The sequence below is a fragment of the Schistocerca cancellata genome, chromosome 4 (assembly GCF_023864275.1).
Source record: "Schistocerca cancellata isolate TAMUIC-IGC-003103 chromosome 4, iqSchCanc2.1, whole genome shotgun sequence".
NCBI classification, from domain to species: domain Eukaryota; kingdom Metazoa; phylum Arthropoda; class Insecta; order Orthoptera; family Acrididae; genus Schistocerca; species Schistocerca cancellata.
Window position 1 is genome coordinate 341,365,434 of NC_064629.1, and position 12,104 is coordinate 341,377,537.

Genomic DNA, 12,104 nt, shown 5'->3' on the forward strand with positions numbered 1-12,104 from the left:
ACTTTATTTGTACAAAACAACTGATATGTTTCATATCAATTATTTTACAAGATTCTCCTATATCACCATACAAGCTACTTTTTCCCTACACAAGGTGTTTTAATACAGTTTGAAATCCAAGTGTCTGGGAATAAAACCATGACAGACTCACAGAAAACTAACAGATCAAGTCTTCCCACATCCACTACTTGCGAGCATCTAACCAACAGAAGTTACACTTTAAACAAACAAATATTTACTATTGAAGTGAAATTCATTTGTCCACTGCTATAACAATTGGCAGCATGTCTACTTCATCATAATAGACTATAGTTTTTCTATCACTGTGGATTATGCTGAGCTAAAACAAAAACGTAAATTGTGCACTCATCCAAAATCACATTTTTCTCTTCGAAGTCTATGGAAGTCTTAGTCTGTAGTACATTATTTAAATGAAAAGACTAGAAAAGATAAATACCTGAACTGTGATCAGCTGGATTTGTGTCTTGCCCAGGCATGACTGCTGCCTTGTATGTGACAAACAACCTGCAACAAGTGAAAAACATTTTCTTTATATTTATATTCAAATTACAATCAACGCAGCATTTTTTGGTCATTTCATGCAAATTACATGACTTAATGAATGATATATATAACAGCACTGAGTAAATATATGAAAAGTTTTTTCTATGAGCAAATGTTAAGTAACAAACTAGAAAAGGCACAAAATGATAAGTTTTTGTTTCCATCACAAAATTTTATAGAAGTACATGAGAAATGCATTAACAAGAGAAATAAAGAGAAACTACTGTCTCTTCATATTATGCTATTTATTGTTTCATTAAGTAAGTTAAATTCTAAGTAATTTAACGCTCCATATGTTCGATGAACATGCACAGAAATTTCTCAAAACAGAACAAATTTCAATAGTAATGATCAATTTCAGAGGTGGCTGATCATGGTTTATTAACTATCAAGTTCCAGTAACTTTCTCAATAATTATAAAAGTAAATTACAGACAGCAGAAATGAGTTCTTTGGGAATAGCAGTAAGTTTCACAAGAAGACAAAGGAAAAGAAATAATGAAATAGGGACAGAGTTACTAACTGCGACTATCTGGAATAAATCACTAAATACTTTATTATATCAGACTGACTTGCACGAAAGAAAGATAACATTCTGTCACATTTTAGCTGGTATAGCTTTATCCATCCTCAACTGCTTTTTGAGGGTGTTGGTTTTTCCATGTCTTCCTTGATTGTCAACTTGTAATTCATTCCACCAGCTGGTACTCTGTATCTTTTTTCAATAGAAGTGTGCAAGTGATTTATCAAATTTGTTCTAGCCTTTTGTGAATGTCATCATACTTTGCATTTGTAACTCTGTCCCTATTTCATTATTTCTTTTCCTTTGTCTTCTTGTGACTCCTGCTGCCATCTCAAAAAACTCATTTCTGCTGTGTGTCAAAATCTCTTTCTATTTCCTTAGAACCTATATTCCACGTCCTCACAGAAAACTACAAACAGGTACAGTTTTCCAAAATTTTACCCTTGTCTCTCTCCTACTTTTTCCTTTCTGTAGAGTTAGCAAATAATATAATTTAACATAATAATTTATAATTTCCCATCACCTTACTTCTTAGAAAGATGTTGTGTATACTAGAAAATTGAATGAATTTATTTTTTTGGATTTTAAAATTCTGTAACTTTGTAGACTTTCGATCACAATATGAAGGTTACACTCTGCAGCCATCATAAATTTATAAGAGGAGTTCCTCATTGTAAGCAACTATTAACCAGTTATAAACATGAATAATTAATAATAATTAATAACACACAAGTTGTGTGTGGTTCTTGTCTTCCAAATCCACTGCTGTAACAGATCATCCACACATGAATTAGGAGGTACTGGTGACATAAGCTGGGAATTTTTATTGTAACATAAATATAAAATGATTTTGCAAATTAAAAACTGACAAAAATCCCATGAATATTTTTATCCACAAGTATTGAAGATCTTGGTGTTGGCTGAAGATGGCTACAGTATACATTGTCACTGATTACTGCAATAATTAAATAGTATTAAATAAGTGCAAAACGAAAGAGGAAATGAATCTGTTATAAAAGACAATGGGCTCTGACTCAGGAGAAAGTAGGCTCATGCTCTGTACAGTTATCATGATTTACGATTTTGGTCACTTCAAGCACATGCTGCCTCTGTCAATACATAAAAATCATGTGTTTGCCTGTAATAATCTGACAAATGTGATATCACTGTAAAACAAACCTTTAATGAATATGATACTATACACCTGTTACCATCACTGTGAAGCAACTGTACATGACACACACATTAAGGAGGAGGATAGATGAGACCAATATGGATTGTTTCTTTTCAATACTCGTAACTCAGCTTCTTGGAGGAAGTAGCTTCATGCATGATTGTAGGTAGCAAAAAATCATATATACTACAGTCACTGAAACAAGGCTGCCAATTATCTTAGCAACAAAAAAGAATTTGACACACTCAGATGGGTGGACTTCTACTACTTGCTCAGCTAGCACATATTCTCATATGCCATCACCATCAATTGTATGATGTCATGACATACGACAGATGGAAACTTAATGCCACTTGGAAACTCAAATAAAAAATGTATTTTCTCATTACTGAAACAAGTGACTCTTATGAATGGCTAACGTGGAAGTTCACATTCTTCCCACTAATGTCCAATTATTAACTCAATAAACGTAACAATATTTTGGTATTTACCTAGAAAATAGCACATTCCCCAGTCTTGGTAAATGATAAAGGATGCTCCATATATTCTAGACAGTTCGGCTGACTATGAATACATTTTGAGCACTTTATGTTGGATGCAATACAAGGAACTGTGTAAATGATGCTCTAATTTTTAGTGCCTCTGAACTGTGTGTGACTCCATGCAAGAAAAATGATTGCCTGGATCAAGCACCCTTCACCAAAATCAAATCAATGGGGTCACTTTACGAGTCCATGAAATATCTCGACAGAAATGCATTTTACACGAAATGGAGTCTTAAGCTAATGAGTCTAAAGTTAATATAGGCATTCTGAAAATTCAATACAATTATATTTGCCTTTATATACCCCACCTGCAGTTCCATTCAGCTGTCACTCAATAAGCACTCCATCACGAAGAATGCAAAAAGCATTTCATGGGTGGTCAAGCAACAACATAAAACTGAGATGTACTTTTTGAAGACAAACTGATAACCCATTTCTGTGGTGGCAAGTACAAAGACTGTATAACTATTTTAAAATACACAGAGAACACTAGGCACTGAAAGTCAGCAATGAGAAGAACATTACAAGCACTAATATATACTTAACTTATTTACGTTTCACTGAAATGTAAGAGCCAACCTGCCATTAAGATTGTTCTTTCTCATCATTTCACAGCATTTGTGAGACATAACATAAAGAGGGAGGGGTATAGGGATATGCATGGCATATGTTTACTGTCTAGCAGAGTAGATGCTAATACAAACATTTCTGACAAGATAAAACTGTCGAGTCATACTGCAACACAAGCACAGACACCTGCCATTTGTAACCAGTGCACACTACCAATTACTCTTATCATACGCATTCCATATGGACCAAATCAAAGTGTGAACTAGCCACTTTGAGAACTATGCGGAGGTTCTTCCAAAGTGCTCTTGAATTAACACCCCTGGAAGAGACAAGATATAGTGGAGAGTTCTGAAACTCAGCTACTAAATCAGACCAGGAATTAAGAGAACAACTGCCTTCAGCCACAAATCATGATTTTATTAAAATGCACACCGCATTTCGAGCCCTGGGGCTCATCTTCAGATGCTTTGACAGTCTATATCAACTTTACATTTCATTTAATTCTGGGCTGTTTCTAGTATGGGTATGTGACACTAGAAACATCCGAGAACTAAACAAAATGTAAAGTTGATGTAGACTCTCAAAGCACTTGAAGGTGAGCCGCCATGGCCTGAAATGCATTGTACATTTTAATAAAATCACGATACGTGGCTAACGGCGGTTGTTCTTTATTATGTATGAAAGTAATAGAGGTGTGGAAGAATCACTGCAAACAATGGATAAAATTAAGGAATTAAAAGTGTTTTCAACAAGTGCCAAGATTAACTCTGCTGAAAGATACACCTAGACAAATGTGTCACAATTATATTTTTATTTCTTTATTTTATTTATTGGTTATGTAGCCTGACCGGATTAGGGTCTTATCTTAAATTCCTCTCTTACATCTGACTAGGAATGAAATATATCAAAGATATACTGGGGTAACTCATTTTTATGAAAGAAAGTCTTCACTGCTTGAAAATGTGCTATAAGAATAATATGTGGTGCTCACTCATGATCATCTTGTACACATCTGTTCATGGAGCTGGGCATTCTGACTGCCACTGCACTGTATACTTATTCTCTCATGAAGTTTGTGTTGTAAATAATCCACTGCAGTTCAGAAGGAACAATGGCGTACATAATTACAATACTAGAAGGAAATACGATATTCATTACTCTATATTCAGCTTGTTTTTAGCACAAAAATGGGCGTACAATGCTGCAAATCAAATTTCTGGTATCCTACCATATAATATAAAATGTGTGACAGACAGCAAAGTAAAATTTGGAAACAAACAAAGTGTTTCTCCTTGATAACACTTTTTATACCGAAGAAGAATTTCTATTATTGTAATGTGTAAAAGGTGGTGGGTAGATTACTACCATTTGTATATATAATAATAATAATAATAATAATAATAATAATAAATATTATAAATGTTCACCGTGTACCCATATTAACAAACTAATTTGCGATGTGAATGTAAAATGACTCGTTCCAAATCATTACGATTTATCACGCAAATGATTTATGGAACGTGAAACTATAACAAAACATTCACAAGATTAGTTTAACATATTTGAAGTCATGTTTAGTATTATGGGAAGTGGAAGGGATGAATAAAGAGGTGAAGACTAAAATGAGAGTGGGTGTTGGGAAAGAACAGAATTTAAATAGGGAACTCTGCAAACAGGGGGAAGGGTAAAGTTGTGGAGGTGGAAGGGTTACTAGAGTGAGTTGCAGACAGACATATGGGAGAGATGGCTATTGTGACAGAAGGTGGACCATTAGCTGTCTTTTGGAGTTTGAAAGGGACTTAATTTCTTTGATATTTTGAGGAAAATTGTTCCAAAGTCCAGTTTATCATACCGAAAATGATTTAGAGAAAATGACAGTGTTATGTAAATATACAGAGAGGATTTTCTTTGTTGAGAACTATTATTTGTGTTGTGCTGTTCAGATATTAGTGTAAGAGCTTTTTCTGTATAAGCTAAGCCATACTGTAGATTAGAAACAAAATTACTACATAATTGAACACCCCATCAACAATGAGGTCATTAAAGACAGGGCACAAGCTCGGATTGGGGAAGGAAATCAGCCACGCCCTTTCAAAGGAACCATCATAACATTTGTCTTAGAGATAAAGGTAAATCACAGGAAACCTACATCTGGATGGCCCAATGGGGATTGGAACCATCATCCTCCCGAATGCAAATCCAGTGTGGTAACCTCTGCATAACCTCACTCAGTTTAGGAAGTGTACCACTTGGTGCACCACAATTTTGTGTCATGAGTGATCTGCTGGTTTAGGTGCTTATAATTTTATATTTCTGTTCTGGTGCATGCAAGGTTTTGCCATTGCAGTATTCATTATGGATGACACAAAGAAAACCTAACAAATATTACACGAATAAAGAGTATTCACATTCTTTGCGAGTCACTTTATTGAAAACATATCACAACCAGTGGAACATTCCTTGATGCTGACAGTTGCCAGGGAAGAGAACAACTGCAGCATGTGGTGAGAGACAAGGGACCAGATATAGCCACTAAACTATTTATTACCAGTTGTCAACATGTGTATTTGTCAGAGCCATTGATGATATCCATCCATCAAGCCTGTATTTCAACCAGTACAATAAACTGACACACATTCAAAAACAAAACACACTAATTTATCAATAAAGCACCCATGAACAAAGACAGTGTCAGATGGATTAGTAAAGGGTTGCACTTTCTCATTGATTAATGATGGGAGCATACGTATTACATAGTTCTGTCACTTGCCACGTTGTACCACATTTTGGTGCATCATACTCAGATGAATGGCAGACGGGATGATGTGGGCAACCATTGAAAGTTAATCATTCACACCGACAGTGTGTCCATAATTAAAGTTCCAGTTTCAAACACTGTAGTCAGAGAACCTCTGCTCAGAATGACATCAAATTTGGACAATTTGTTATTGATGAAGAAGGAAACATCATGGAACAAGAAAATTTAACGAAAATTTTATCAATAGAGGATGTTGTAAATGTCTTCACATAAAAGGGGTCAGTTACAAATGACAGATGAATTGCAGTACAATGCCTATGGTTTGAGCTGTACATTACACCATTTGTACTGTTCAATGTGCATAATAGTACAAGCTCTGCAGTCAACAGTTGTGGCACTATTAGTCAGGTAAGCCCATCCACTATGGCAAGGTCATACTACATCGGATGGGAAAAATCAGTTTTTAATTGTTCTGACAAACTGCATACAAAGGAAAATTGTAGTGGTTTCTAACTGTCATGAGCCTGGCACACGATTTGTTGAATATGCTGTCTACGGTTTTCTGCCCCAACTTGAAGTCGAGAGAGAGCATGTTCCACAACAGACTGAAGTGTCCCGGGGGTCATGTTTAAAATGTGCTGTGAATGCATGTCCTCAATCAAGCTACGTTCATAACTGAAGTGCTGAACACAATATCTTTCAGATAACCCCACAGCCAGGAGCCACATGGATTAGGACCAGATGATCTGGATGGCCACGCTGCAGGGAAATGACAGCTGATAATTCTAGCATTTCTGAAATACCTCTCGGCAGCAGCTCCTTCACAGGGTATGCAACGTGTAGAGGAACTCCATAGTGCATAAAAATGATCCTACTGGTACATCCATGCTGTTCAAGGGTTGGAAAGACATTGGTGTGCAAAAGACACTTGTAGTGTTTACCAGTGACTGTACAAGTATCAGGGCCAGCAGGACTCACCTCCCTGAAAAAATTCGGCACTATGATGAACAATGCCATCAATCTGCACCACACAACCATCTTTGCAGAATTAAGTGGTACTGGATGATGTGCGTGCAGATTTTCTGTTGCCCATTTTCTGCAATTCTGCATACTGACATGTCTTTAGAGATGGAAATGGGCTTTGCTCATCAACAGAATGTTCCACGGCCATTCACTGTCCACTTTCATGCAAGCAACAAATTCCAGTCAACATTTGTCTTGCTGACTGGTCAGCGGGAAGCAACTCCTGAGCATGAGTTAATTTGTAAGGGTAGCAATGCTGGATGCTTTGGCGGATTTTATGCATCATGCTTGCAAGAATGTCCAACATTTGGACAATTCCCCATGCACTGCATATTTGCACACCACCACACTCGACCCCTCCTGCAATGCTGTGATCACATCTTCAACAGACGTCTGATCAACTGCTTTCCTCCCTCTGCCACACTGCACTTTAAAAGAACCCATCTTTTCAAATTTTGTAATCATTTTCTACAGACCCTAAGCAGACGGAGGACTGAAGCCTTTTTCCATACCCTTGAGTGTCCAGAACTTCTGCAGTGCTACTGGAACAATCACCGTTCTTGTAAAAGAGCTTTACCAGCAGTGCGCAATCCTTCATGTAGGCAGCCAATTTGGGCATCTCGGATGCAAACTGAGGAACAACTGTTTGCTGTGCGTTTGTTGGTGTGCATATTCGACACTTACAGCGACATCTACTGATCAAATTTTCATTTTTTTTTCATTTTTTTTTCTTTTTTTTTCCCTTGGCATTTCCCCCTGCATCAATTATATGCTGTTCAAATTTGACATTCTGAGCAGTGGTTGTCTTTCTACAGTGTTTTGAAACTGGAACTTTAATTATGAACACATTGTACCTCTCTTTCTCAATCAACAAATCAGTTCATGGAATCAATATTTGAAATAAGAATAATCTTTAGAAAAATTTAAAGTCACTTACTTTGCCCCAAAAAGGTGTCCATTATTCAGGAACACACATTTTCAATAACTTACAAGCAACTGTAAAAAGTTTAACTGTCAATAAAGTTCAGTTCAGGAACAGCATAAAGGACTTATTGCTGGCCAACTCCTACTCCACTGATCAGTTTCTTAGAAGAACCTACTGAGGTGTACAAGTTACTAATATCATCAAATAACGTGAGCATTAGGACAATCTGACTTCTGTAAAAATTCACTGCAGTAATATGATCATTCTAAATAAGTGTTGTAAAATAATTTTTCTATTTGATGATGCATGGTTACAGCAGCCTAAGAATTATCATATGCACCTCAGCGAATTGAAAATTTACACTTTTGAGACAAGTTATTTATTACTTTTTAAGTAAAGATCTATTTCAGATTTTTTGACTTATTTCACTTGCATTAAGGACCATTTCACTTGGTATCTGTGAGAGGTATATCAGCATGTTTATTTCTCTATGTAAATATTAATTGTTCTAAATCCTTTTGAAGCCCAACACAGCCACTATGCACCAAAAACTTACTTCCAAACAACATGTTGCCTACAATGTCAAAGCCTTGAAGCCCAGCACAGGCACTAAGCACCAAAAACTTAATTTCAAACAAGATGTTGCCTATAATGTCAAAGCCTTCTGTAGCAGCAAATTAAATAATGCAACTTTCTAGTCCTCTTACAATGAGCGCAATAATATGCTACTGGTCTGCAAATATTGGGCATACCATGTTGCAGTTTCTAATTCAACTGATGTCTCGGCAAGATTTGCACCAGTCTTCAGAATTAATTCTAAAACTGAGGTGCTTTTTAGATCGCTGATCTATACAAGATGAAAGACAGGACGAAAGAAGAATAAGGACATGTGCACACTTTTGATTATGATCCCCGTCTAAATGGAATTATTGGAGAACCACTCAAGTTATAAAGACATAATATACAAATATCATTAGAAAAAGAATACGTAAACAATATGACTAACATCATATGGTGAATAAATAGAAAATATATGACAAATTATGATTATCATTTTGAAAATCAGCCACAGAAAAGAGGGGAATGGAGACAGGGACAGCAACGAGATTGTAAAAATTGACAGACTGGACGCAGTGAAGACATGAATTCTAGAAAAAGATACTTATAATGTGAATATTCTCTCTTTAACAGCTGCCTTGAAAAAGGATCAACTGGGTTATTAATAAAATATGACCTTCTTGTGGCCATTCCCATTAAATCATGCCTCAGAAATGCAACACACACTACAATAAGAACAAAGTTTTACCCAAATAAAATACTCAGCAGGACTAACAAAATTTCCCAACTATACTCCTCTGTTATGATGACAATGGATGAACTGGAATTGGTGTGTATCTAGACAACTAAGAACAATAATACATGGCATCAGAGAGATCCAATTTAACCCTTAAGTAACACTGGTAACTGGCCTTGGACTTAACATAGGACAAACAACCCACTGAATTGGTTTTTTCTACATTCATAATAGTTTTTCTGATAAGTACAAATACCATTTTCACAGTTCTAAGTCAGTAGGCTTCAGATATCAGCGAACATGTGAGTGATGGTACGAATATTTATCGATGGGCTTCAAGGCACTCGATTTCAGGGCTGGTTTTGTGTGCAGATAGCATTTGTCAGCTGTAGATTTACTCTTCTGATAGAAATGGCAGTAAGTTCAATTCACATCAATTCCTACATTACAGTGTACAAAATCAAAACGAGAATCATTTGTAAGCACAGTTACAGCTTGTTTTCTTCCATGCCATATCTGTAAACAAATAGACTGTCATGAATTCAGCTCCTAGGTACACCCAATTTTACTGATTACATACTGCAAAATGCTTCTTCTAATGAAGAATGAATATTGTGGCTAATATTGTTTCAAAAATTATCTAGGAAGGGTTAGCTGTTGAGATAATATAAATTATTTCCACTGATGGTGTACATGTAGGATGTTGCAGCATGATAAAACAGTTTATGCACACATTTGAACGTAATAAGTAAATTATTTGCTCACTTTTGGTTGGTTTTTGTAGTTACAGGGGTCATATTGACATTTAAGAACATTTCTTTTCAATCTACAAGAATGACTTCACAGAGATGGTATAGTGTCATGACAGATAAAATTCTGGTTGATCATGTAACAAACTGTTGGGAAGAAGTTACTGCAGAAGATTCTCAATTTGGAGAAGACTCCAATGTCAATGAGGTAGCTAGTATTTCTACAGTTTCAAACACTACTACAGTAACTAATGGCAAACTGGGTAACAAAGGGTCTAGTGTACTAATGGGTCAAATATCTGGTACAAATGCAGCAGGTAGGGTACACCGTTTACTGTGCTTGAAGAAGCATTTAATGAAAGTCATGAAACTGACTCTGATACTGAAGTGGGTGCAAACATGGATTTCTATGTAAGGTTTAAAGTTGGTTGTGAACGTCAGTGCACTGTGAGATGTCTTGCTCCTGAGAGCACAGGTTTACTAACAAAAGTTGTCATTGTTAATTTCTGCAAATTTTTTCAAACTTTTCAGAACAGATTTTGTGCTCCTGATTCATTAGTAGGAATATTTACCATCCTATAGCTCATGGTGGACTTAGAAATATATAATAAATTGAGTAGTGTTACTGATTACTATTCCCAAAGACTACACGCTGACACATATTTCACTGTTACACTAGATAAAACATTTTGTCACTTAAAGGGTTAATTATAATTCCATAGCTGTAAAGTTACTCTCACCTGCAGACTTTCCAAAACTTATGGTAAACCATGTTTTCTTAAGTTATACACATTTGTCAAGGTATTATAATTTTGTGACTAACTCCCAAGTGTCTACAAGAATTGCAGTGTTGTAATGCCACCTCTTGATGGGGGAAAAAATGAGTGCAATCATAAAACTGATTATTTTTATTTTATTATTGTACAAGAGTAATGGTGTTCTAATAAACAGTACTTTTTAGACTAGTCTTTTCTTATGATCTGAAAAGCTTAGGAAAACAGCTTCATATCTATTTACAATAAAATCTGAGACAGTTCTTCTGCCTTGGAAAGTGAAGTTAATGTTGATCTTAAAGGAATTACTTCAGCATTTTATTTTTCCTTCAACACTAAAACATAGTTTCTTCAAAAAGGGAATAAGCATGTTTTAAACAATTGTAATCAGACGTCGAACAAATAATGAAGATGGGAGTCTAGGGTTTCACACCCTATCAGTGAGGAGTTTACCATAGCATGTCAATAGCCTTGAATGCTTCTTGCACACTCAGAGTCACATATGAGAGATTGCAATTGCCTATGTAGTCACAAACCTGGTAATTACTTCATTCAAAATAATGTGTTGCATCTTACCCGACTTCGTCATTTCACACAATATGGTGAATCGCAATTTTAACTAGTCGAGACTACCAGCATGGTGAAAATATGGAAAGAATATCAGTCTAGCCATCTACCTGCAAGTATCTGTTCTCAGCATGCCACTTATGTTATGAATGTGAATTACTTTCTCAGTGGTAAGTATGGTCACTAACATGTTGTCGGAAATTAATGGAGTATGTGTCTCAGTATCACTTTTGACTACATAATCATTGTAATATCCTTGATGCATTCATAGTTCCCCTTGGCAAACAAGCAATGTTCACTCTGCATTTTTATGTCTCTCTTGTATTCCATGTTAAAAAGTTCAGACATACTCAAGCAATGACAACACTCGTAAACAGTGAACACACAGTTGTGGGTTACTTTCTAGTACAGGCAACCCTGGGAATACAGTGTTGGTCAAGATGCTGCATACTGCTTTTTGCACAACTTCCATTATCTAGTCAGCTGCTCCTAATCCCCCCCCACAATCCCATTTCCTAGGTCAGCATTTGTTTGAATGTTGCGCATATCCTAAGAAAACAGTGACTGTCTGTATCTAAAAAATGAAACAGAAATTGTGAAATAATACAACAGTGTGACACAATGTGTGTTGCACTGCCCA

General features: G+C 36.0%; 1 protein-coding gene across 7 annotated transcripts in view; it reads right to left on the minus strand.

The window, feature by feature from the left end:
- The window catches only part of LOC126184547 (serine/arginine repetitive matrix protein 2-like), a 294,117-nt gene that overhangs the window by 258,917 nt on the left and 23,096 nt on the right, over positions 1 to 12,104 (minus strand). For all 7 annotated transcript variants that reach the window (XM_049926972.1, XM_049926970.1, XM_049926968.1 and 4 more), the window contains exon 2: positions 458 to 525. In XM_049926972.1, coding sequence (XP_049782929.1) covers positions 458 to 497 — 40 coding nt within the window. In that variant the 5' untranslated portion in view covers positions 498 to 525. The remainder of the gene's footprint in view (positions 1 to 457; positions 526 to 12,104) is intronic.